General features: G+C 40.3%; 1 protein-coding gene across 2 annotated transcripts in view; it reads left to right on the plus strand.

Moving 5' to 3' along the window:
* The window catches only part of LOC126333765 (anaphase-promoting complex subunit 1), a 353884-nt gene that overhangs the window by 278185 nt on the left and 48179 nt on the right, over positions 1-27520 (plus strand). For both annotated transcript variants that reach the window (XM_049996770.1, XM_049996779.1), the window contains exons 28-29: positions 8441-8636; positions 8878-8945. In XM_049996770.1, the coding sequence (XP_049852727.1) occupies positions 8441-8636; positions 8878-8945 (264 nt within the window). The remainder of the gene's footprint in view (positions 1-8440; positions 8637-8877; positions 8946-27520) is intronic.

The following is a 27520-nucleotide window of genomic DNA, read 5'->3' on the forward strand; positions in this document are numbered from 1 at the left end:
CCAACGTTCTGTGCAAGCTACTCAAACGTATGGTGAGCTGGCAGTTGTGTTGGCTTCTTGAGTCTCAGAGCCTTCTGGCTCTGTCCCAGGGTGGTTTTAGCCAAGGACGCTCCACCATCGACAACTTGGTGCACCTGGAATCTGCCGTTTGATCAGCCTTTTCCCTGCAACACCACCTTATTGCCTTCTTTCTCGATCTGACAAAGGCCTATGATACCACTGTTCTGCATGAGTGGGGTCACCGGGGCTCACTCCCGATCTTTATACAGAAGTTTACGTTGCACCTCACTTTCAGAGTTCGCAATGGTGCATCCCACAGTGCACCCCTTATACAAGAGAATGAGGTCCCGCAGGGCTCTGTCCTGAGTGTCCCACTCTCTTTAATTGCTGTCAATGGTCTTGCATTATAAGTAGGATCGTCAGTCTCTCCCCTCCTATATGCTGACGATTTTTGTATTTCCTTCTGCTCCTCTTCTATTGTTGTGGCTGAACGCCGGCTGCAGGGAGCTATACGGATGGCGCAGTCATGGACCACCACTCATGGCTTTCAGTTTTCGGGCACGAAAACTTGCGTATTCTGTCATCGTCGTACTGTCCATCCCCATCCAGAACTTTTACCTCGTTGACCAACTGCTAGATTTATTGGAGACATGCCACTTTTTGGGACTGGTATTCAATACCCACTTAACTTGGCTTTCCCATCTTCGTCAGCTTAAGGACAAATGCTGGCAGCACCTTAATATTATTCAATGCATGAGCCACACCAGGGTGCTGATTGTCCTACATTGCTGCAGCTGTACAAAGCCCTCGTACAATCCCGTATTGACTGTGAAAGTGTGGTGTGTGGTTCAGCATCACCCTCCGCACTGCATCTGCTGGACCCCATCCACCACTGTGGAGTTCAGCTCACAATGGGAGCCTTCTGAACAATCCCCGTGACCAGCCTGGCATTCTTTCATTGCGACTCCGGCAGCAACTGTTGCTTGCAAATTAAACCGCCCACATTTGCAGTTTGCCTCGCCATCCAAAGTAGGAAAAACGAGATGTTTTTCCTAACACATAGGGGTTTGTTGGGTTGTTTTGAGGGAGGAGACCAGGCAGCAAGGTCATCAGTCTCATCGGATCAGGGAAGGACGCGGAAGAAAGTTGGCTGCGCCCTTTCAAAGGAACCATCCTGGCATTTGCCTGGAACAATTTAGGGAAATCATGGAAAGCCTAAATGAGGATGGCCGTATGCGGGTTTGAACTGTCGTCCTCCTGAATTCTAGTCCAGTGTGCTAACCATTGCACCACCTCACTCGGTGTTTCCTAACATGGTGATCCATCTCCCGAAATGGTGGGCCAGCACTGGGAATACACTTGCCTTCCTTGTTCCGTTGCTTCTTAATGAACTTGACACTTTCCCCCTAACCTTTCCTGTGGGTCCACTTTCACACACCTCCATGGTCCATACCTTGGCCAATGCTTCACCTGCACCTATCACAAGACCTAAAAGGCTCCATTCCACCTGAGGTCCTCTGTCAGCAATTTCTCTCTCTTCTCATCGATTTCCATGACTCAGAAATAGCCTACACCAATGAATCAATGGTTGACAGTATTGTTGGCTGCGCTTACACTCATGTTGGAAATACTGAACAGCGCTTCTTGCCAGATGGTTGCAGTGTTGGTAGCCTTTTATCACGCCCTTGAGCATATCCGCTCCTACGCTGATGAGTCCTTTGTCATCTGTAGTGACTCCTTAAGCAGGCTACAAGCTCTCGACCAGTGCTTTCCTGGACATCCTATGATAATGACCATCCATGAGTCTCTTTATGCCCTTGAGAACCGTGGACGTTCAGTGACCTTCCTTTGGACCACAGGACATGTTGGGATACCGGGAAATGAACTTGCTGAGCACCTGGCCAAACAGGCTACCAGTAAACCAACTCTGGAACTTGGCCTACCAGAGACCGATTTGCGAATAGTCTTCCACTGCAAAGTTTACACGATCTGGGATACTGAATGGTGCACCCTCAGTACACCAAATAAACTTCATGTTATCAAGGAGACAACAAATGTGTGGCAGTCATGCTTGCATGCCACTTGTAGGGAATTTGTTGTCCTTTTGCCAGCTCCACATCAGCCATATGTGGCTAACACATGCTCTCCTCCTCCGTTGTGAGGACCCTCCTCAGTGTCACTGTGGCTCACCAATGAGCGCCATCCACATCTTGTTAAACTGCCCACTTTTAGCTGCTCTGCTGCGAATTTTTAACCTTCTCAACACCCTGCCTGTGGTACTGGGCGACAATACCTCGTCAGCAGATTTAGTTGTATGCTTTATTCGTGAGGTGTTTTTTTTTTTTTTTTTTCCTTACCATCTAAGGTTGGACGTCTGGCCTTCTCTCTGAGGCCTCCACCCTCCCTCCGATTTCACTCTATGTCCACAATCATTTCTGTGCAATTTGTTTGCCTTATTGTTTGTCTTTTCCCTGTGTGTGTTCATCTCGCCTTGTCTTTTTGCTGGACATTTTCATGTGTCTCAGAGTGGCTGTCTCATCCTCTTTTATTTTTGTGGTCAGCCAGCCCAGACCATCTGCTCCATGGTTTCAATACCTTCCTCTACTTTCCCTTGTGGTGTACATTTTCCCTCTTTTTATGTTCCTTTCTTTTGTTTTCTCTATCGGTGTGGTTCCCCATTCCTTTTACCCCCTTTTACCACCACAAATTAAATTTGGTGTTATTTTACCTAGAGCCTTGTTTGCATCAGAAAAAAGGGACTGATGACCCCGTAGTTTGGTCCCTTTATGTCCCAAACCAATCGACCATCCAAGGAGGCATATCTCACCCATTTAGCAGGTGTACAAATTGGGTGCGTTGATGAGAGATCCCTATCATATGACACATGTTCTGTGACTAATGACATGTATGACACATAAGACGTGTTTTCCGGTGGAGGATTCGGTTGACTTGTCAGGAAGCATTTGCACTTCCTATTCAAAAGCCACTTCCTTTCGCTGCTAATATAGTAGTTGTGCAGAATCAAGTGTCACTGTAGGACTGAACCTTACACCTCACTGTTGCAAATGACACAGAGACAAATTTGAGTAAATTGCAATAATAATAATAATAATAATAATAATAATAATAATAATTTGCATGAGGAAGATTTGAAAATGGCCCGCCCACTTGGCCAGGACATCTCTGCTCTTTGTTGCTGATCTATATTGCACTTCTTGTCCTTGGATTGTTCACAGTTCAGTAAACACTCCTCCTGTTTTCATGCTTGATCTGTGTTCAGTTTTTGACGGGGCTGTCCACTGGGCCCTCTTACCACTAAATCTGCCAGGGTGCGATGGCGAGTTTTGCTTGTGAGTGGTTCCCACCCAGACATTCAAATGGGGGACTATTTTACCTCTGGAATATTTTACCCAGGAGGCTGCCATCATCATTTAACCATACAGTAGAGCCACGTGTCCTTGGGAAAAATTACGGCTGTAGTTTCCCCTTGCATTCAGCCGTTCACAGTACCAGCACAGCAAAGCTGTCTTGGTTGATGTTACAAGGCCAGTTCAGTCAATCATCCAGACTGTTGCCCCTGCAACTACTGAAAAGGCTGCTACCCTTCTTCAGGAACCATACGTTTGTCTGCCCTGCGAACAGATACCCTTCCTTAATTTTCAATGTGATACCTTGAGCCATTTTTTTTTCCTGCAGGTACAGTTGTACAGTTTCAACCTTAGGCCATTTTCACGTATTTTTTGGATGATTTTTAGTAGTAAATTACACCGTGTATGTCATTGCTCCTCCCCCCATGAACCATGGACCTTGCCGTTGGTGGGGAGGCTTGTGTGCCTCAGCAATACAGATGGCCGTACCGTAGGTGCAACCACACGGAGGGGTGTCTGTTGAGAGGCCAGACAAACATGTGGTTCCTGAAGAGTGGCAGCAGCCTTTTCAGTAGTTGCAGGGGCAACAGTCTGGATGATTGACTGATCTGGCCTTGTAACATTAACCAAAACGGCCTTGCTGTGCTGGTACTGCGAACGGCTGAAAGCAAGGGGAAACTACAGCCATAATCTTTCCCAAGGGCATGCAGCTTTACTGTATGATTAAATGATGATGGCGTTCTCTTGGGTAAAATATTCCGGAGGTAAAATAGTCCCCCATTCGGATCTCCGGGCGGGGACTACCCAGGAGAAAGAAAACTGGCGTTCTACGGATCGGAGCGTGGAATGTCAGATCCCTTAATCGAGCAGGTAGGTTAGAAAATTTAAAAAGGGAATAGGTTAAAGTTAGATATAGTGGGAATTAGTGAAGTTCGGTGGCAGGAGGAACAAGACTTTTGGTCAGCTGAATACAGGGTTATAAATACAAAATCAAATAGGGGTAATGCAGGAGTAGGTATAATAATGAATAAAAAAAAAAATAGGAGTGCGGGTAAGCTACTACAAACAGCATAGTGAACGCATTATTGTGGCCAAGATAGACACAAAGCCCACGCCTACTACAGTAGTACAAGTTTATATGCCAACTATCTGTGCAGATGATGAAGAAATTGAGGAAATCTATGATGAGATAAAAGAAATTATTCAGGTAGTGAAGGGAGACGAAAATTTAATAGTTATGGGTGACTGGAATTCGTCCATAGGAAAAGGGAGAGAAGGAAACATAGTAGGTGAATATGGATTGGGGGGAAGAAATGAAATAGGAAGCCATCTGGTAGAATTTTGCACAGAGCATAACTTAATCATAGCTAATACTTGGTTTAAGAATCATAAAAGAAGGTTGTATTAATGGAGGAATCCTGGAGATACTAAAAGGTATCAGATAGATTATATAATGGTAAGACAGAGATTTAGGAATCAGGTTTTAAATTGTAAGACACTTCCAGGGGCAGATGTGGACTCTGACCACAGTCTATTGGTTATGAACTGTAGATTAAAACTGAAGAAACTACAAAAAGGTGCTAATTTAAGGAGATGGGACCTGGATAAACTGAAAGAACCAGAGGTTGTAGAGAGTTTCAGGGAGAGCATAAGGGAACAATTGACAGGAATGGAGGAAAGAAATACAGTAGAAGAAGAATGGGTAGCTCTGAGGGATGAAGTAGTGAAGGCAGCAGAAGATAAAGTAGGTAAAAAGACGAGGGCTGATAGAAATCCTTGGGTAACAGAAGAAATATTGAATTTAATTGATGAAAGGAGAAAATATAAAAATGCAGTAAATGAAGCAGGCAAAAAGGAAAACAAACGTCTAAAAAATGAGATCGACGGGAAGTGTAAAATGGCTAAGCAGGGATGGCTAGAGGACAAATGTAAGGATGTAGAGGCTTATCTCACTAGGGGTAAGATAGATACTGTCTACAGGAAAATTAAAGAGACCTTTGGAGAAATGAGAGCCACTTGTATGAATATCAAGAGCTCAGATGGAAACCCAGTTCTAAGCAAAGAAGGGAAGGCGGAAAGGTGGAAGGAGTATATAGAAGGTTTATACAAGGGTGATGTACTGGAAATGGAAGAGGATGCAGATGAAGATGAAATGGGAGATACAATACTGCGGGAAGAGTTTGACAGAGCACTGAAAGACCTGAGTCGAAACAAGGCCCCGGGAGTAGACAACATTCCATTAGAACTACTGACGGCCTTGAGAGAGCCAGTCATGACAAAACTCTACCATCTGGTGAGCAAGATTTATGAGACAGGTGAAATACCCTCAGACTTCAAGAAGAATATAATAATTCCAATCCCAAAGAAAGCAGGTGTTGACAGATGTGAAAATTACCGAACTATCAGTTTAATAAGTCACAGCTGCAAAATACTAACACGAATTCTTTGCAGACGAATGGAAAAACTGGTAGAAGCGGACCTTGCGGAAGATCAGTTTGGATTCCGCAGAAATGTTGGAACACGTGAGGCAATACTAACCTTACGACTTATCTTAGAAGAAAGATTAAGAAAAGGCAAACCTACGTTTCTAGCATTTGTAGACTTAGAGAAAGCTTTTGACAATGTTGACTGGATTACTCTCTTTCAAATTCTAAAGGTGGCAGGGGTAAAATACAGGGAGTGTAAGGCTATTTACAATTTGTACAGAAACCAAATGGCAGTTATAAGAGTCGAGGGACATGAAAGGCAAGCAGTGGTTGGGAAGGAAGTAAGACAGGGTTGTAGTCTCTCCCCGATGTTATTCAATCTGTATACTGAGCAAGCAGTAAAGGAAACAAAAGAAAAATTTGGAGTAGGTGTTAAAATTCACGGAGAAGAAATAAAAACTTTGAGGTTTGCTGATGACATTGTAATTCTGTCAGAGACAGCAAAGGACTTGGAAGAGCAGTTGAACGGAATGGACAGTGTCTTAAAAGGGGCATATAAGACGAACATCAACAAAAGGAAAACGAGGATAATGGAATGTAGTCAAATTAAATCGGGTGATGCTGAGGGAATTGGATTAGGAAATGAGACACTTAAAGTAGTAAAGGAGTTTTGCTATTTAGGGAGTAAAATAACTGATTATGGTCGAAGTAGAGAGGATATAAAATGTAGACTGGCAATGCCAAGGAAAGCGTTTCTGAAGAAGAGAAATTTGTTAACATCGAGTATAGATTTAATGGTCAGGAAGTCGTTTCTGAAAGTATTTGTATGGAGTGTAGCCATGTATGGAAGTGAAACATGGACAATAACTAGTTTGGACAAGAAGAGAATAGAAGCTTTCGAAATGTGGTGGTACAGAAGAATGCTGAAAATTAGATGGGTAGATCATATAACTAATGAGGAGGTATTGAATAGAATTGGGGAGAAGAGGAGTTTGTGGCACAACTTGACAAAAAGAAGGGACCGGTTGGTAGGACATGTTTTGAGGCATCAAGGGATCACAAATTTAGCATTGGAGGGCAGCGTGGAGGGTAAAAATCGTAGAGGGAGACCAAGAGATGAATACACTAAGCAGATTCAGAAGGATGTAGGTTGCAGCAAGTACTGGAAGATGAAGAAGCTTGCACAGGATAGAGTAACATGGAGAGCTGCATCAAACCAGTCTCAGGACTGAAGACCACAACAACAACAACAACAACAACAACATGTCATTGCTCATGTGACTTCATGTTATGGTCGTAAAAAAAATCCGAGATGTTTCATGGTATTTTAGGAGCACATTACTTTTGAGCAAAGCTTTGCAACAACTACTTGAAAATAATGTGCTCCTAAAATAGTGTAAAACATCTCGGATTTATTTTATGAGCATAACATGGAGTCATAGGAGCAACAACATACATAGCATAATTTACTTCTAAAAAATCACCCATAAAATACTTGGAACTCGCCTAAGGCTGAAATTGTACAATAGTACATAAATAAAGAGAATGGCAGCTGAAGGAGTCACAAAATCTTTCAAAAAAAGATACCCCTCCATTGTGGTTGCACCTATGGTATGGCTATGTGCATCACTGAGGCATGCCAGCCTTCCCACCAATGACAAGGTCCATGGTTCATTGGAGGAGGGGTCATTATAAGTATACAAAACTAACTGATGAAACAAATAGCTATGAGCACTCTATCTTGTTGTACCCATGACTTTGATAAGCATATCTAACAACATTGCAGATACACCTATCAAACCACCACCAAACCTAATACATCTTGTAGACATGAGGCCTCCTTCCTTCTACCTCAAACTTCTTTCCAACTCTCTTCCTTTTTGTCCTTGAAGCCTAACTTATCCTTCTTTTCTTACAATTACAGAACCACATAGCTGTAAAAATCTGTATCTCCTAATTCTTTCACTCTAAGAGCTACAGATTATTGAACAACGTTTTTTATTGTTGTAACTTTTCTGTCATAAGAATTTGGGTTCTATCTCTACTTGAGCCCCTGACATGGTTTTAATGCTCACGTTCTTGTTCATCTGAAACAACTCATTTGATGTTCCACTTTTCATCACGTTCTCTCTTACTGGTTCCGACTTGCATGCAGGTCAATACAGTAAATTAAGTATATATTTAATTTGCTGTTTTTCACAGCATTTATGTCACCTGCAAAAGAAAAGAAAAAACAAATGTATTGTAATGTGACTGATGAAACATACACAAGCAAAAGCAAGGCATCAGAGATGGAATATTGAGGTCCTACATGCATAATTACTTCTGAAACAAATGGTAACTGATAATTAGAGTTATTCCTATCAAAAATTTTTTCCTGTTACAAAGATATGATTTGATTCTTTTCTTGCATAAATTCAGCTGCTTTCTATGTTTTATGACGCTGGTTAAATAAAAATGCTGTGTGCAATAGAATTAAAGAAAATAGAACGAATTATTTTTAGAATTGAGTTACATTTGTCGCTCATTTAAGGAATTTTGAAATATTTTGCGCTTCATGTGAAAGTGATAAGCCGAAATTACATGGGCTCTGTGAAATATCATGTGAAATAAATTGTGTGCTAAATATAACTTTGGTTTTTACAGGTACCATTTACAAGCATTTCGTCATTTATATGTACTGGCTGTAGAACCACGGTTGCTGATGCCTCGAGATATTGACCAAGGCACCTTGTGCTATGCACATGTGAATGTTGTTTACCTGGACACCATCCACTACCAAGGGCAAAGTGTTCGATTAAGAGCACCGTGCATGTTACCAGAACTAAGTTTATTGAAAGAGGTATGTGGGGCAAACAGTTTTATTTTCAGTTTGTTAGCTATAGAGAACATTTCAAATCTGACTGCCTTGTATAGTAGAAATTAGGTTAAATGTACATGTAGAATAGCAAGATTGATGATTTGAGACACCTTACTAAGGACCTCTAACCAGAACAAAAAATGAAAAAGAAAGTTAATGTATGTTTTCTCTTGTACTAGATTTTGAGTAAGAATTATTAACTTACTATGTCCACTTGTTATAGGTCCGAGTGGAGGATGATCGCTATTGGTCTGTGACTTTTCATAGGGACAAGAACTGGGATAATTTAAGGTAGATATTTATTAATTGTGTAATAGACTTGAAATACAGTTGTGCAATTAATCTTCCCCTACCCCTTCTACCACACTACATAACTTAAATGTATCAAAATGTCTTGCTTTTTGGGCTGTTAACCAGGTTTATTCTAAGCTCCTTAAAGAATACATTCTTAGTCCAAAATAACTGTAAATAAACATAGTGTTGTAAATAAAATAGAAAGAAACTTCCACATGGGAAAAATATATTAAAAACAAAGATTCCAAGACTTACCAAGCGGGAAAGCGCCGGCGGACAGGCACATGAACAAAACACACAAACACACACACAGAATTACTAGCTTTCGCAACCGATGGTTGCTTCTTCAGGAAGGAGAGGGAAAGACGAAAGGATCCCACATCCTTTCGTCTTTCCCTCTCCTTCCTGAAGAAGCAACCATCGGTTGCGAAAGCTAGTAATTCTGTGTGTGTGTTTGTGTGTTTTGTTCATGTGCCTGTCTGCCGGCACTTTCCCGCTTGGTAAGTCTTGGAATCTTTGTTTTTAAACATAGTGTTGCATTTATTACACGGAAAAAGGTGCAAAAGTCATGTAGTGTAGTACAGGGTGACACACGGGAGACGGACGGTTTTGAACTGTGTAGTACTGAGGGCACTGTGGTGGGAGGTGGTCATGGTGGGGATAGTTGTGACCCACACAAGATGCCATTTAATTTACTCAGTCACTATGGAGTAGTGGTACTTGCAATGTTGAGTGTTTGTCTATGACAGTTTCGTGAAAAGTGGCGAGTCTATTATTGCTACGCAGCGATTGTTTCGTGTGCGGTTTAATGTCGGTCGACATGGAGCTGTTCCAAGCCATAACACAATCCTCATATGGGTGGAAAACTTCAGATCAACTGGAAACATACTGGATAAAAAGCATCCTGTCCCGAGACGCAGAGTAACAACACCATAAAAGGTTGAAAGGGTAAGGCAAGCGGCAGTCAAAAGCCCAGGATGGTCAGCTAGACGTCATGCTAGTGAGTTACGAATCAATCGTGAATCGGTTAGACGAATTTTGCATAAAGAATTAAAATTCAATCCCTACAAAATGCTCATTGTCCAACAACTTAAGGAAACTGATTTTGGTGTATAAGAAGACTTCGTTTACAGAATGCAAGTTATTTTGGGATCGAATGAAAATGAAATTTCATTAATGAGAGATGAAGCTCATTTTCATTAAACGAGACCGTGAATAAGCAAAACCTACATTACTGGGCTCCAGAGCATGCACACCTTATCCACCAGCGTCCTCTACACTCAGAAAAAAGTAACAGTCTGGTGTGCTCTTGGCTCTGTTGGCATTATTGGACCTTATTTTTTTGAAGAGAATGGGGCCACAGTTACTTTTAATTCGGTTCGTTACATTCATATGCTTGAAACATTCTTGAAACCAGTACTAAGAAGACGACGAATCCCTTTAAAATGTGTTTGGTTCCAGCAGGATGGGGCAACATCGCACACCGCGAACACTTCAATGACAGTTCTTAGATGCATGTATCATGGCCGTATTATCTCATGTTTTGGCAATGTTCCTTGGCCTCCCAGGTCTCCCAACTTGTCAGTATGTGACTTTTTTCTGTGGGGTACCTTAAGAACTGTGTCTACAACCACAAACCACGAAATTTGGACGAGTTGACGAATGCAATCAGTCAAGAAATTGCTGCCATCCGTGCAGAGATTTTAGTGCGCGTGATGAAGGATTTTGAGAAGAGACTTGAGTCCTGTATTTGAAATGATGGACAGCACCTTGGCGACATTATTTTTCATAAATAACTTTGTTAACTAAAATGCAAATAATGAGCTTTGATTCTGTGTAAATAAACATGCATTAATTTTAAAGCTGACTAAGTATTATTTCATTAAAAACCGTCCATCTCCCGTGTGTCACTTTGTACATCTTACTTGCAATTGGCAATCCACAACTCCCTAACTAAACACATTTTCAAGTTAAGGTCTTACAAATACACATTAAAAATATAACCCACAGTCATTATCATTAAATAGAAGGAAGTGAGTATTAAAGCTACCTTCAGGAACATTTTTTAAATGCACTATCACATTTCAAGTCTTTTGGCCCCATTTACAGGTGTGGTAAATTCTCTGTTTCAGGTAATTTTTGTTCTACATTTATGTTGTACAAACATAAACCAGTTTATACAATAAAATAGTTAGACGGATGAACAAACAAAAGCAGTATACTAAACACTCTGCTTCATTTAGTGGCATTTTCTATATTCTGTTACACATCTTCCTCAATCGGTCACCACAATACAGTCCACAAAAGACAGATATACAAGTTCGGTGAACTGTACACAGAATCATGTCAAAGATATATAAATTATTCAGACATTGGCTTTTTTCAGCAAAACTGTAGTTTAAGCATGCAGAGCATAGTGTATTTACTTATCCAGTCAACCTAAGAAACTATTAACATACTTGCAGTAGCATCATTTGCATTGGTAAGAGATTAGACTATACGTCTGTAAAACTGCAGGACAAATTACAGCTTTCTTACGCCATACGTCTGTTTGAATAATTGCAGGTAAATTTCAATTTCTTCTAGCAAATCTTTTTTTTACCTCGCAGGAATAATTTATTTTCCCTTCTATACCCCCAAGGGGAATAGGTGCCTAAGTGGTGCGCTAGTTAAGAAAAATGACAATAAATGCTGGGGTGTGCTGGAATATATGTGTGGGATGGTTCTAACATACTAACCTATTAGCTGACAACTACAGTAAAATTCAATGAGCTAATAACTCTTAATCAAGGAGGGTACTCGCTCATGTGGAGACTATGGGTTGGGTGGACCGTGACTGGCTTACAGCCTTTGTTTGATGTCGTCTGGCGGCACAGGAAAGCCTACTTCAATGGCACGCTTGGTGACAAAGGGACACTAAAATGGCTGGGGATGAAATAGAACTAAATCCGTCTGGTTTCCTGGCACGCACTGCACTTCACTACACTTTTTGTGCTACTCTGCATGCAGTTCTCCAATTGCTGATACTGGGAGGATGAACCAGGTGTCTGCATCACGCTTTGATCCAGTAGTACTCATCTTGTTAAATGAACTGCAAAAGTACACTGACACCGAATGCGGAATAAGAATCCTGTTCGTGCACACCCTGGCAAAATATGGCAGACGAAGACGTGAGCCACGTGGTGTTGCACGGCACAAGTGAGCTGCTGAGAGCACGGCAGGGGTTGTTGCCTCATCGGAGCGGAACAAGAGACTGCTCGAGTGATAAGCTCCATGTGCCTTGTATCTGGAAAGTGTGGATGCCTGTATTCTCTCTCCGGCAAAGCTGACCAGTGAGAGTGTTGGGGGGCTGGTTTCTGGTCTACACAGCCCCTTCTCTGCTGCTACAGATGGAGGCATTGGAAGGAGTCGCTACACAGTTCCCCCCTTTTGAGAGTAAAATAGAGGTGTCAATCACATATAGGGGTATTTGAAGCTGACAGACAGTGCTTGCTGTGGGGGAATGCATGAGTTGGTGCTGCTGTGCTTGTGTTCGTGGATTTGGTTTCCGATGCGAGGATGGGCATGGGCAGCTCCTACACATGGCACTGATAGCGTGTGAAGTAGCATCGCTGCTCCAATGGTGCGGATGCTAGTGGCGATGGTGACAACACTGTTGAGAGTGGGGGGCACATTTGGGGCAGGGTGCTGCCAATGTTGGCTGGAGTCTGCAGAAAGGGTAGTGCGGTGATGACATCGTGGTCCCAGGCACTGAGGAGTGTTACTCATGTATTCGGTTAGTGGTAGACCAGATACAGTGTCAGCTGGTGGTTCGGACATGCCATCATGGGGCGGTGTTGACGGTGGTACATCAGGGACAGCAGAAGGTGTTGGCGTGTGTTGTATCGAGTACGGTGTCGGTGGTGTTGTGGCTGGATCTGGTGGTAAGTGGGGTGACTCCACCTCGATGATGCTGTGCTGATTGGCTGGAGGGGCCTCTACAACTTACGCTGGCTTGAGCCTGTCTATGGAGATGGATGTTGTGACTGCAATCAGATGAATGGAGAACATTTCGTCCCCAAGGAGTGGAGTGGGCCTGAATACTGAGAGTGGAGTGGCAGTTGGTAAGCATCAACCTGAAGCATCACGTGTGCATGCTGTGAGGTCATGGTGGATGAAGGTATGGTGCTCACTATGATTTTGTGAAGGTGGTGTTCATAGTTGGGCCACGTAGCCTTGGAACTGCTGCAGGATGCTGTCAGGAAGGAAATGGTGTTTCTGATGGGTTGGAGTGAACTGCAAATGCTTGTTTTCACTACAGAATAACTTGAAGGTTTCGCTAGGCTTTTTATTCAGGGTGAGAAGGATCTTACATCATGGGTTGCACTGAAGGTAGCTTTGCAGGAAGAATTTTGTGGGGTCTTACCAACTCGTTGCTAATACGGTGCCTAAGGGATGAGGCTTTCTCGGAATGCTGTACAACAATTCAAACAAATAACATTAGTAGTTTTATTTCTAGAAAGCAAATTGACATTACTAACTTTGGAGATTTACAAATAGTAGTCACAAACAAGGGGATACTTGCAATATAATTAGAGTCCTTAATATGTGAACTGTACAGTCAAGTTGTCACACATCACTGATAACTAATGTCCATGATCTGGTAGCGATCTGAGCAGCCGGGGCTAGCAGGAGTGTTGCTTATATTTCCTTCTTTTAGGTGTTGCTCGAGGCGCGGCGTGGTCCAATTCCGTGCACCATTGGCCACCGTTTCCTCACCACCTTTTCTGCTCTTGTGTTCCACATCTTCATATCTTCATTCCAGTGCTTGTGTTTATGCCAGAACATTGCCTCAGCATTGTCTTTCAGAGTAATATGTGCAACAAAATTGTTAACTTTGCCCAAACCTTCAGAAAAGTGTTCCAGGAATTCTTTTAGATTTTGCACTGTCTTCCGCATTGAATGCAGACACTGACAGCACATTGTCCTGAATGTTAAAGCCAATCAAATCAAAAGAATCAAGACCAAATATGTTCACACTTGTGTGGTTGCAGCACTGTAAAAGTCACTGTTCGCATATGCAAGTGATACATGGTAGGCAAAGTACATGTTCCGAGAACGAGAATGTTGTGTCCATTATAAGCCATTAGTTACGTGCTGTTTTTAGACCGGCATATGTGTGACAGTTGAGCAATGTGACAGAGGCACCCGTGTCCAACTGGAATTTTCAATGTTTCCCACAAATAAGTAAATGAACAAAAAGTTTGTTTGACTGGCGTATGACTAATGAAACTACATGCTTGCTAGTTGCAGACTTGGAATATACTGCATTCTTTTATTTTTTTTTAATTCGAGTCTTTGATCACAATATAAATTCCTTTGATGATGACTGCTTTCAGTCAGTAATGACCATCTTCAGATCTACAATATAAAAAAAGTATATACACCTCGTGGGCAGTCTATCTTTCAACACAATACAGCATTTCATATCGCAGTATACTATCATACAACATGGGAAATGTACAGATAAAATAAGGTACAGCGTACCTGTTCTACAACGTGTCCTAATGTGATAACGCTGTAATGGCATTGCCAAAATGTATAAATATACTCAGCACAGCATCGTCACATAGTTCTAAAATATGGTGTAATATAGGCCACATCGTCCACACAGTCATTTTGCAACTGGCGTAATTGTATAAAACCTACTGAAGTGCAGTAGCTACTAGATATGTGTTTGCCTACCTCCTTCATAGATGTGGGCTTAGATGTATTCTTCATTTACGTAAGAACCATAATCTGATAAAAACTCATTAGGTAAAATACATGTAGCAGACTTTTTTGATAATCATTATAGGAATCAATTGTGATAAAGTAAAAGATGGATACAGTTACCCATATAAAATTAGTAAAAGGAAATATATAAAGATAATAAGTCTGACACTTTTATGGTGAATGGTGAATGGTCAAAAATAAAATATATGTAATATATTGCCTGTAGCAATGTATAAATTACCTATGAAAGATAAAATTTCTATATGACAAAATAACTGAAGAAAAGGCAGATCAATTATCAGAAGAACTTAACCACTAGAGGGCTTTTTGTACATCGTGATATGTCTCCCACAGAAAACATTTATAGAACATATTAACAGTCAATAAATAGAATGATATAGTCTTTCCATACAATCCGTGAGTAGGTAGGATATAATCAGTTACAGGATTAGAGCAACGAATGTATGGGAGTAAGGCAAATGCATACTGTTCTCAACATAAATCATCAAGGAAGGCTTGTAAAAACACACGAGGCATTAAATAGTTATTGTAGTATGTTATCAAATAAAGCAAAGTGGGCATTGGGCACAAAATTGCTTCTTTGTCCATTAAGTACCCTTGTGGGCTGATGCTTTTTGGCCTTATAAATCTCCAACTCCTCCAACAAGTTGAGAATGTGTCCCTTTTCTGCCCTGTATAGAATACACACACAACTATGTCGCAGCTGGTGATATACTGCATTAATGACATGGGCCTTGTGGCGAGAGTTTTGTGAGTGGACATAATTCTTATGTTTGTTCTGCTACAAAGATATGGATTGCATATGGCCTTTCCTACCACAGGTGTAACACTGAGGTTGTCAGGAGGAACAGTCTTGGTGTTTATGCCATGTTTAACAATGAGGGCAAGATTTAATTCTGTTAACCCATGTATCTGCCTATGTAGTGAATTGCGTACGCGGCGTTAAGGTTGTTTACTTGGCTTGGCTAGTGCAAGCCACCGGTGCAGAATGGGGTGATCACGACTACCGTATTTACTCGAATCTAAGTTGCACTTTTTTTTCTGGTTTTGTAATAAAAAAAAGTGCCTGCGGCTTCGAATCGAGTGCAAAGCAAACGGAAGTTCTGAAAAATGTTGGTGGGTGCTGCCACAACTAACTTATGCCGTCGAATATATGTAGCGCTACACAGGCATGCTTTGTAGGCACAAAGATAAATACTGGAACCAAATCTTCTGCGTCAGTAAATATATAAAAATAAAAATAAAGGTGGAAGAAGAGTTTTTTTTCTGTGCCCCGAGTTTTGACCACTGCGTTTTCATACATTATGCAACGAAGTAAATACAAATTCTGTATTGTTCATCTTCGAATGTAGCAGCATTTCAATGTACTACGAAAATCCGACTGGCAAGACTGTTTGGGATGATTGTCAGTAGGGCCAATTCTATGTTCTGAATTTTTTCCTACCTGTGAGAAGAGATGGTTGCTAATAGGAACTTCTATGAATTGTGAATCACATGTATTCTCTTCACCATAAGAATAATACGAATATAAACATTTTGCCATGTATTGTTATGTGTTTGATGCTATCTCATTTAAATCCTGTCTGCCTAATAAACTTCGAAATTAGAGTGAGACAACAGCAAACGCGGAAGAATATACATATCATGTCATGTTTATATTCGTATTATTTTTATGCCTAATAGTGATACAGAAATGAACCACAGCAATTGACTAGATTTTTAAATCTAAGATGACTCTAATTTCTGTGCAGAATGTAATTTACTAAAGAGGCATCTGCAAAGATTTTCAAACAGAGAAAATTTTTTTGCTAAACTCTCATTCAGAACATCTTCTATCATATGCAGTGTATTATTTGGTTCTTGTTGATCATTATCAAAGAAAGCAGCAGTGTAAGTAACAGCAAATTGCAGTCTCTTGCCATTGTTTCGCTAATGAGACGATTCCTCTCTCTCTCTCTCTCTCTCTCTCTCTCTCTCTCTCTCTCTCTCTCTCTCTCTTTTTAAAAAAAATTGTAAGTGGTGGTAGTGCGCACAAAAGCAAGCCATGCCGCGAGCCGCGACAGGCCATAAACACGCACTATCAGAATGCGACAAACAATGCATGACACAGTACAGTAATGCATTTTCAGCTTAGAGTGATGTAAACAGCCATAACAAAGGAAACGGCACTTATAAGATCAAAGAAAAGTAAGCAATCAATTCAAACCAGACGAAGCAAGTGAAAAAGGAAGGGTACCCGTACAAATATGGATGGAGCACCTGATGCATAGCAATGGCTACCTGGTAAAGCTTAACTGCTAAGGTTACGACTCGAACCAAGCTACTGTAGCTGTATCATCATTCATTTGACCTAAATTGTGTCACATATTGCAATGGACCAACTTTGTTTTGATTTGGAGATGCGGCCTAAAAATTTTCTCTCCTTTTGAATTTCAAGTCTCAAATTTCAGGTGCGGCTTAGATTTGGGAAAATTTTTTTTCCCTTCATTTTAAGTCTCATTTTTCAGGTGCGGTTTAGATTCGAGTGCGGCTTAGATTCGAGTAAATATGGTAAGGGATGCAATCCGACAAATAGTTGGCTGCTCACACGTATGAGCCGACAAGGCACTGAAACCATACTGATCTAGTATTTGCATTACCTGCTGAAATGATGGGTCGGACTGTTTCAAAATTTGTTCACTAATTATGACATCAGGCACATTGTACACGACAGCATCACACAACATTACACCTAAATATAAAGAACTGCAAGCACATTTGAATTTGCATTTCCGTGCCATACCCTGCAAATCTGTTGTCCACTTGCGATAAGTTTGTTCTGACCATTTTTTGCAGTTGAATAATTGGTACATAGCTGCTACCACATTCACTTATTGGTCATAATAGTTAGTTAACAAAGTGATTACTTGTTTGTATGACAGTCATTCGGAGTGGCATTAGGATGTGACTTCTGGATAAGTCTGAACACTGCATTTCCTACCATTGATACTAGATAAGGAAGTTACACAGTACCTGGTACTTTGTGGGCGATGACATGCACCTCAAAACATGAGCGCCCCTGGAGCCATTCCTCTTCCTGTTCACGATACTGTCGAAAATGTGGTATAGCAGTTGTGGTAGGCGGTGCTTGTTCTGTCGGGCGCATAACATTGACTAGTAGCTGCTGCACTGTGTTGAGCTGTGTAGAGATCTGGTTCATCCAAAAGTGAAATAACTGCATTAACTGTGAGGCATTTAACACTTACAGCTGCAGCACCTGAGCAGGGGGCATGACAGGCGGGGGGAGGGGAGGGGGGTTAATATTGGGAGACACAAATGCAAAAAACATACAAGGCAAGTATTCTAAATAAAGAAATGTTCTGCAATGCCCACCTGAAAACAGTAATTAGCAAAAACGTCAAAATACTGGTAAATCAAAGCGAGCACCCCTGCAAAATAAAGATGAGAGAATTAAGGCACCTGCAAAAATATGGGCGTGGCCATTGGCATGTAGTTCAGTTGATGACTCATCACCATTCGTCTCTAATAGGGTACCAAGTGAGGTGATGCAGTGGTTAGCACACTGGACTCGCATTCGGGAGGACGACGGTTCAATCCCGTGCCTGGCCATCATGATTAAGGTTTTCCGCGATTTCCCTAAATCACTCCAGGCAGACGCCGGGATGGTTCCTTTGAAAGGGCACGCTGATTTCCTTCCCCGTCCTTCCCCAATCCGATGAGAATGATGACCTCGCTGTTTGGTCTCCTACCTCAAACAACCCAACCCCACAACTAATAGGGTGCCTAAGGGATGCAGTGTTCCCGGAATGCTGTACAACTGTTCAAACAAATAACATTAGTAGTTTTATTTTCTAGAAAGCAAATTGACAGAACTTAACTTTGGAGATTTACAAATGTCACTGATAACTAACGTCCATGATCTGTCACACATCGCTGATAACTAGTGTCTGTGATCTGGTGCCAATCTGAGTATCCAAGGCTAGCAGGAGCATTACTTATATTCCTTTCTGCTAGATGTTGCTCTTTGCTCAGCACGGTCCAATTCTGTGCGTCATTGGCCACTTGTTTCCTCATCTTCTTCTCTCCTCTTGTGTTCCGCATCTTCGTTCCGGTGCTTGTGATTACACCAGAACGAATTTGATATGAAAAGAAGTGCTGTGAAGGTCCACCAACTGCTGTCTTGATGAAAGAAGAAACAGGAAGAGTCTCTTCAAGAATATTTTCTCATAGTAAAGGAAACTGCCAGCTGTGGTGGTATTGATAATAACTCGCTTTTTCAGTATGTGATTGATGGAGTAGAAGACAACCCAGGCCCAAAACTTCTACTCTATAGTGCTAGGAGTATGGAAGAGTTTAAGGAAAAAATGAAGCATTACAAAAGAGCTGTGAAATTATTGCCAAAAAGAGATAACAAAAGTTACATAAATGAAAATTTTAACTCCAGTAAGGAAGATGCTAAAGACTCAAGCAGTAGAAATATTAAAAGTGTAGCTTTGGATTCAAGCAAAGTGTTTCAGTCGTGGTGTAAATGGTTGCAAGTTAGGTAATTGCAACGACAAGATCAAGGGAAAGAGTTGCTTCAATTGCAATGAGTTTGGCCATATCTCATCTGAATGCACGAAGGAGAAGACTAATCGAGATAATTGTGAATGCAAACACTGTTAAGAAGAGCATGTATCAATAAGTAACAGAGAGGTGAAGGTGCTAACTGGATGTGGTATTCAGCTTAATTTCTAACGAAAGAATGTTTATGAGGTAGTGGATGCTCCAAGTTTGCAAAAAAACAGATGTAGTCTTGCAGGATTTAGGAAAAAATTCATCTCTCCATAAGGTTATTTCACAGACATTATTGAGGTTTATAATGTGAAAATTGAAACAGATATTTATGTGGTTTCTAGAGATGCAATGAATTTAGAAATGGTCATTGGAAACAATTTCCTAGAGCAAACTAAAATTTTAATAAACAAGGGCAGAGTTACTAGTAGGAAACCAGTAGGGGAAGATCATCTTAAGTGTATCCATGTAGTAGACAAACCAGAATGAGCTACTGCAATCTCTTTTAGTTATGAAACGAAGAAATACTTCAAAGATTTAGGGACAAATTACACCGTAACAAAGATGAAGTCCACTAATGTAGAATGAAGATTATTGTGAGAGAACAACAGCTGACAGTAGACACAGAAGCTTGTCACCTGGAGAAAAGTAAATAGAGAAGGAAATTGTTGAGAATCAAGTTCATCTGAATATGCTAGCCAGGTTGTAGCTGTGAAAAAGAAAAATGGTGATTATCATGTTTGTATGAACTACAGAAAATTAAATAAGATCACAGTGAAAGATTATTACCCATTGCCCCTCATAGAAGATCTTTTGGTTAAACTGCAAGACATCTGTGCAGGTCCAACACTATACCTCAAGAATGACCCCCCCACACACACACACACACATTGATGTAGAAGAATAAAGCTCAAAGTATCTCACTTGTGACTCACTCAGGACAGTTTCAGTTCAGGAAAGTTACATTTGGTGCAAAAAAATTCATTGCAGTGTCCCAGAATTTTATAAACACTATTTTTTGGGCAGTGGATCGAGTGAACATTGTATTTATTTATCTGAACGATACTGTAATATCAGCAAAGGGTGACGATGATGCACCTCAACAGCTTAGTTTAGTGTTAGAAACTGCAGTAGAGTATGGATTGGAAATTAACTTTTCGAACTTCCAGTTGTTGATGAGAGCTCTCGAGTTTCTTGGATATATCATACAGTGTGGATGAATCCGATCTCCTTCTGAGAAGACATTAGCTATTCAAAACTTCCTTGAACCAACATCTATTGCAGCAATACAAACTTCCTTTGATCTAACAGGATACTTCAGGAAGTTTCTCTCAAATTACTCTTCAATTACCAAATCTCTAGGCAATTTGCTGAAGAATAATCAAGAATAAAAGTTTGAAGAAGAGCAGAGGCAAGTATTCCAGATGCTCAAAGATATTCTTGTATCAGATCCAGTTTTAAAAATCTACAGCCCAAGGCACGAAACTGAACTAAATAGATGTAAGCCAAGGAGCGTTTAGAGCCACACTATTACAAAAATCTCTGGATGATGATGGGTTCCTCCACACTCGTATATCAGTAAAAATAACACCATATCAAGAGGAAAAGTTCAATAGTTGTGAGCTTGAAGTTTTAGCTATTTGTTAATGTCTTAAGGAAATTCCAGGTGTATTTACTATTAATATGATTTGAAATTGTAACAGACTGAACTGCATTCCAAAAGACTATGGATAAGAAGGGATTGTCACTAAGAATAGCAAGATGAGCTTTAGCCTTGGAAGAGCATTCCTACACCATTGAACACTGATCTGGTTTTAGGATGAAACATGTAAATGCCTTAAGTCATCGTGTGAATAGTGTACTGTTTGGTTTTCCAGATAGTTTAATTGCTAGAATTAGGAAAGCTCAAGAGAAAGATGATGGTTAGTAGCAATCAAGAGCATTATCAAAAAACAGCATAATGGAAACTTCTAAATGAGCAATGGAATTCTGTTTAAATTCTTTGATGTAAGAGACCCTATACAAAGTGAAGTTCTCAATCTTGTACATGGGAAAAGTCATTGCATAGTTAAACAAACTGGGGAGGAAGTAAAACAAGATTATTATGTACCAAATTTCACTGACAAGATGAAAAGTGTGATCTCAAATTGTGTAAAATGTTTAATTGTTAATAAGAAATCAAGAAATAAGGAAGCTTCATTCTTATTCAAAGAAAGTTAGCCATTATATTCTTATCACATGGGTCATATTTGACCACTACAATTAATGCACAATGGATACAACCACATTGTAGTATTATTGGCTCATTTACCAAGTTTATCTGGCTGTATCCTGTAAAGACTGCAAAACCAGCAGAAACAATTATTAAGATGGATTTACAGAAAACTAATTTTGGAAATCCAGCCCATGTGATTACTGATAGAGGAACTTACTTTACTTCTGAAGAATTTGAGTAGTGCTGCACTGCTGAAGGAATTGAGCAAATTTTAATAATGACAGGGCTCACTAGCGCCAATGGACAGGTTGAGAGGATCAGTGCTACTTTGTCTAAAACTGTTGCTAAACTTAGTATTGATAGGCCTTGTGAATATTATAAGGTGGTATTATCAGTTCAATGTGCCATGTGTTCAACAGACAACAGAAGTATTGAGAAAACACAATTTGAACTTTATATAGGGATTAAGATGTGCTTACAGACTGATCTTCACATCACAAAGTTATTGGAAGAATAAATTATTAATTCACTTGAAGAGAGATGTACTAAACTGAAGGAAGATGCTAAGTTACAGGTCAGTAAGGTGGAAGAAGAAAATCATGGTAGTTTCAACGAAAGTCAGAAGAAACCCTCGAAGTACAAACTTAGTAACCTGGTGGCAGTAAAACAAACACCAGCTGGACCAACACTAAAGCTGAATGCTAAGAATTTAGGCTCCTACCAAGTCACAAGAGTTAAAACTAATGATACCTATGATGTATGCCAAGAAGCTTATAACTGTGAGGGTCCCAGAACAACAACAACATGTGCTGAATTTATGCAACCCTGGCCAAGTGACTACTCATTATCCGAGTTGGATGATTATAAAGTTGAACGAATGCGAGATTCAGTTTGGGGGGCAGGGTTTAGGGTTTCCCTGATGATGAGAATGGTGACATGCGAGAGAATGAATATTGGAGAGTAGTACTGTGTGTTCATGGAGGAACGATATTCATGGAAAAAACAAAAGTTCGTTGATTAAGTTCTTTTCTTTTGACAGTTAAGTACTAAAGTTGTAGCTAGGAGATTAATAAACAGTTCTTCGTGAAAATTAGAAATGTTTTTCTTGCAACATAAATGTGACTGTGGGCTTCCGTGGCTGATGTCATAGTAAATAAAACTGTTAAGTGCATGTGACTGCATTATACAGTTTATGTAGACCAAGGTCTGGGCCAGTATTTCATGTGGCTTTCAGCAGGGTGTAGTTGTTGCTGGACCAGTGCTACTTTATATGGTGTGATTTAATCCTGCTGCTGATGAGCCAACTTGTTAGGAACTCACAAAACTCTATTTTTGATTGGATGGCAGGAGGAGGCGGAGGCGGAGGGGGTGGGGACATGGGGACTGATAACCTTACTGATGTTGTGAATATGAAGCTAAATACTTTTACATTACAATAACTGAAGCTCAAAATGCATTATGCCCAAAAATATAAACATATACCAATAAAATTTGCTAAAAGCAGTCTCGATCACATAAATATTGTATTTAAACTGGTGATCATTTTCGATCTACTGTACATAGATCAATCATCAACAGACCTTGTACTTTACAAAGAGTGTAGTAAAGAAGCTTAGAGGTAGCAGAGTCATTATAATATCAAAACGAAATAGTTATAAATATAGTTACTATGAATAGTATACCCATGATGGTGACAGGAGCTGGGCTGGCAGAGCGGGCTGTTCTACAGAGATGTATTAACAACTGTGGCTCAGCTGCTTGTGGTTCATTAGTGATACCTCTACCCCATGACTCCAGCATGGCATCATTACTGGCCAATTGGTATAAATCATCAGTATAACTAATAAAATTTACTCCTAAAATACACGTATTTTGTCCATTAATCTGAAAAAAAAACCAGTTTTTCATCCTATACTCCAGAAGAAGATTGACAAGTGTAGTGTAGGCAGTGGCAGATACACACGGGGGACCCCTTGTGGGACTGCCTGCATGCTACCTGCGCCGCTCCCGACAGTCAGCCTGCATGCTATCAGTTCATTTCTTTCGTCAGTCAACTCGACTGAATTGAGTCATTGAGTAGTTGTACTTTTCTGTGTAGCAGTTGTGTCTGCATCATCGTATTTTATGTGTTTCTGTTTGGCACATATATAGCAAACATATACCTACGAGAAAAGCCATGGCCATTCTAGTGATCTTGATATGTTATTCTGTCTGGCATTTGTTCGTGAAAAGTTGCGAATATTCCGCTGTTTTCTCGCACAGAGAATCTTTGATATGTAGTGTTATAAATACAGACTATTTGCTGCATAAGAATCTAGTTTACATTCAGAAGCAGAAATATTAAGACTGAAGAATTTTATTTCAGCACTGGTCCATGTTACGACTGACATGAGAGAATGTTTTGCTGAAGAAAATATTTATCATTTAAAATTCAACATACTTTTGCCCTCACGACTACTGAAACATCACCATAATGATCTGGCACATAAATTGAGTCAGTGCTTAACTGAACTGCCATTTTTTGAAGAAGAATCACTCTTTGTGATTAAAAAGAAACTAATGGGAGAGATTCTTCAATACAAGCAAACTAGCAGGAATGCCCTTAATGATTGTGATGCTGTTATGCAAGTGTTGTCTCTTTGTCCTAGAACTGACTTTGCACATGCTGTACAAAATATTCGCTTGTCTACCTGTGTCTATTGCTACAGTAGAAAGGAGTTTTTCAACATTGCGGCATACAAAGACCTGGCTGAGGTCGACAGTGAAGGGGGGTCGACTTAATGGCTTAGCTCTGTCGAACACTTACCCTGACATTAATTGTCCTAGTGACAATGTAATTAACCAATTTGCCAAGAAGAATAGGTGCATAGAATTCGTCATTTAAGAAAGAGAACCACAATTGAAATTTTTTTGATATCATAAGATGGCGCTGTCTTGTATTTGTGTATAATCAGTTTAAATAAAACTTTCTTAAACTTTGCATGTGACTTGATTATTTTTTTCTTACGGTCAAAGTAAGGGTAACTTGAGATATCTTCAGTGCCCCCTCCTTGAGGTTTTTCTATATCCGCCACTAAGTATAGGGAGTCTCTTCAATAAATCTGTTGCATTTTCTGAGTGTTCTGCCAATAAATCACAGTTTTTGGTTTATATAATCCCGAAGTATTTAGTTAAATTTACAGCCTATATATTTATGATTATTATTGTGCAACTGAAATTTAGTCAATTTCTTTTAGTACTTATGTGGATGACTTCACACTTTTCATTATTTAAAGTCATTTTGAGCAATGTTGTGCAGCAACCAATATCAAGGAGGCAGGTTCCAATCACCACTACGCTGTGGGCAGTGTTGGATTGTTGCAAGCAGTACATTGGTTTTAACTGAAGTAGACAAGTCAGGAGTGGCCTCAGAAGTAAGTTCGAAAAAATCATTGCGCTATTTAGCACTTTAAAAACAGTGTATCAGTAGCATCTGCTCCCAAGGCTATGCATGCTTCAGGACAATGCAAAATGCCACACACCTTGATACTACAATGAGATGTTTTTGACAGTAAGAACTATCCTCAGTATTGACCACTCTTGCATTTCTATAATTCCAACCAGAATCATTCTGAAAATTTGATAAAAAAAAGGGCACTTCAGGATCAATCTCGCCATTATGTACAGGCTGCAGTAACCACGTTGTTGTACTGAGTTTGAACAACTGTAAATTTGTCAGTCGGTGAACTATCATGACTTTGAAAGAGTTCACCTCGCGTTTGTACATGGCTTTGTGAGCAAATACTACTCACACAACAATCTAATGTTTTAAATGACATAACTTCCTTCCGTGGCTGCTCTCAAATAGTCTAGTTCAGCTGTAACCAATATGCCGCTTACCACAGTCTATTGCTCCCAGGGCATGCAGGGTTCGAACCTGCCTCCTCTGGTGTGAAGCCAGACACAGCACTTCCGATGTACCTACACTACGTGATCAAAAGTTTCCGGACGTCCCCAAAAACATACGCTTTTCATATTAGGTGCATTGTGCTGCCACCTACTGCCACACACAGTTTTAATCTGCCAGGAAGTTTCATATCAGCGCACACTCCGCTGCAGAGTGAAAATCTCATTCCAGAATGGGGCACTTCTCGGCACACACCGTCTTTGAATGTGGTCAGGTGATTGGGTATCACATGTCTGTATCCGTGATTTCCACACTCCTAAACATCCCTAGGTCCACTGTTTCCAATGGGATAGTGAAGTGGAAACGTGAAGCGACACGTACTGCACAAAAGCATACATGCCAACCTTGTCTGTTGACTGACAGAGACCATTGACAGTTAAAGGTTTTTTTTTTTTTTTTTTGTCTGATAGGCAGATATCTATCCAGACCATCACACAGGAAATCCAAACTGCATCAGGAACCACTGCAGGTACTATGACAGTTAGGCAGGAGGTGAGAAAACTTGGATTTCATGGTCGAGTGGCTGCTGATAAGCCACACAGCACACCGGTAAATGTCAAATAATGCGTCACTTGGTGTAAGGAGCATAAACATTGGACAATTGAACAGTGGAAAAATGTTGTGTGGAATGACGAATCACAGTACACAATGTGGCGATCCAATGGCAGGGTCTGCATATGGCGAATGCCCAGTGAACATCATCTGCCAGTGTGTGTAGTGCCAACAGTGAAATTTGGAGGCGGTGGTGTTATGGTGTGGTTGTGTTTCAACACAATCGAGCACCTGTTCCTAATGGACGGCCTATGACAGAATGATTACACGTCAATAACATCCCTGTAATAAACTGGCCTGCACAGAGTCCTGACCTGAATATTATGGAACACCTTTGGGATGTTTTGGAACACCGACTTCATGCCAGGTCTCACCGACCGACGTTGATACCTCTCCTCAGTGCAGCACTCCGTGAAGAATGGGCTGCCATTCCCCAAGAAACCTTCCCGCATCTGATTGAACATATGCCTGCAAGAGTGGAAGCTGTCATCAAGGCTAAGTGTGGGCCAACACCATACTGAATTCTAGCATTACAGATGTAAGGCACCAGGAACTTATAAGACATTTTCAGCCATGTTTCCAGATACTCTCGATCACATAGTGTATAATGACACAGCCTCTATTTTGCAAACACAAAAATGCCTTCCGTCAAAACAAATATTAAATTGCTTCACTGCTTCCAGTATTATAGATCAATTTCAGCACCAGTGATCAAGTGAAATTTCCTTACTTTGTGCACCTCCTTTTTTTTAGCAACTCATTTCAGGTAAAGAATCTTTTTAGTCCATAAGTGGACTTTTTGGACTGTATGTGGTGTTAATTGATGAAAACAGTGCAGTTCACTATTTAGTGAGATTGAGTTTCTTACATTTATACAGCAACAAACTTATTTATGAGACTTATTGTTCAAAATGTGAACTTACTTAAGAGAAAACAGCAGCATCAATTTGGTGAATTCAAGACAGAAGAATAAATATTTACATTGCAAGTGATATCTTCAACTACTATTCAAAATAGTGTGCAGCCCTCTGCAACATACATTTTAACGGGCTTTCACATGAGATGAAAAATGTTTGTAACAAACCACAGGTTTATTAAAGACGTTTACCCATAAAAATTCATCAAGTTTCCTGCAGAAATGCTCTGGGTCCACTTAATTGTGTTTTGGGGGTCACGTTCACTTAAATGACTGGAATGGTAGAAATACTATTCATTTATGAGTACTTTATGTTGTCTGACGTTTTCTGTAGATAGGCTACAGCTGATGCTTTCCTCTTTCTATACCCCTTACTAAAAGGCAGCAAATTCTTATATTGTTTATTTATTTATTTATTATTATTAATTATTACTATAACAGTTATTATTTATTGCCCTTAAAGAGAACTGTAATCTCACTAAACAAGACAATATGCTGTATTTTATCACCAATTGCCAAGCATTGCATGATGTTTTTGAAGATAATGCTTACAGAGCCTGATAAAGTGTCTTTTTGTAGTCTGAAAATGGATATTTTATCAATGTCTATGTTTT

This window comes from Schistocerca gregaria, chromosome 1 (genome assembly GCF_023897955.1).
Source record: "Schistocerca gregaria isolate iqSchGreg1 chromosome 1, iqSchGreg1.2, whole genome shotgun sequence".
NCBI lineage: Eukaryota > Metazoa > Arthropoda > Insecta > Orthoptera > Acrididae > Schistocerca > Schistocerca gregaria.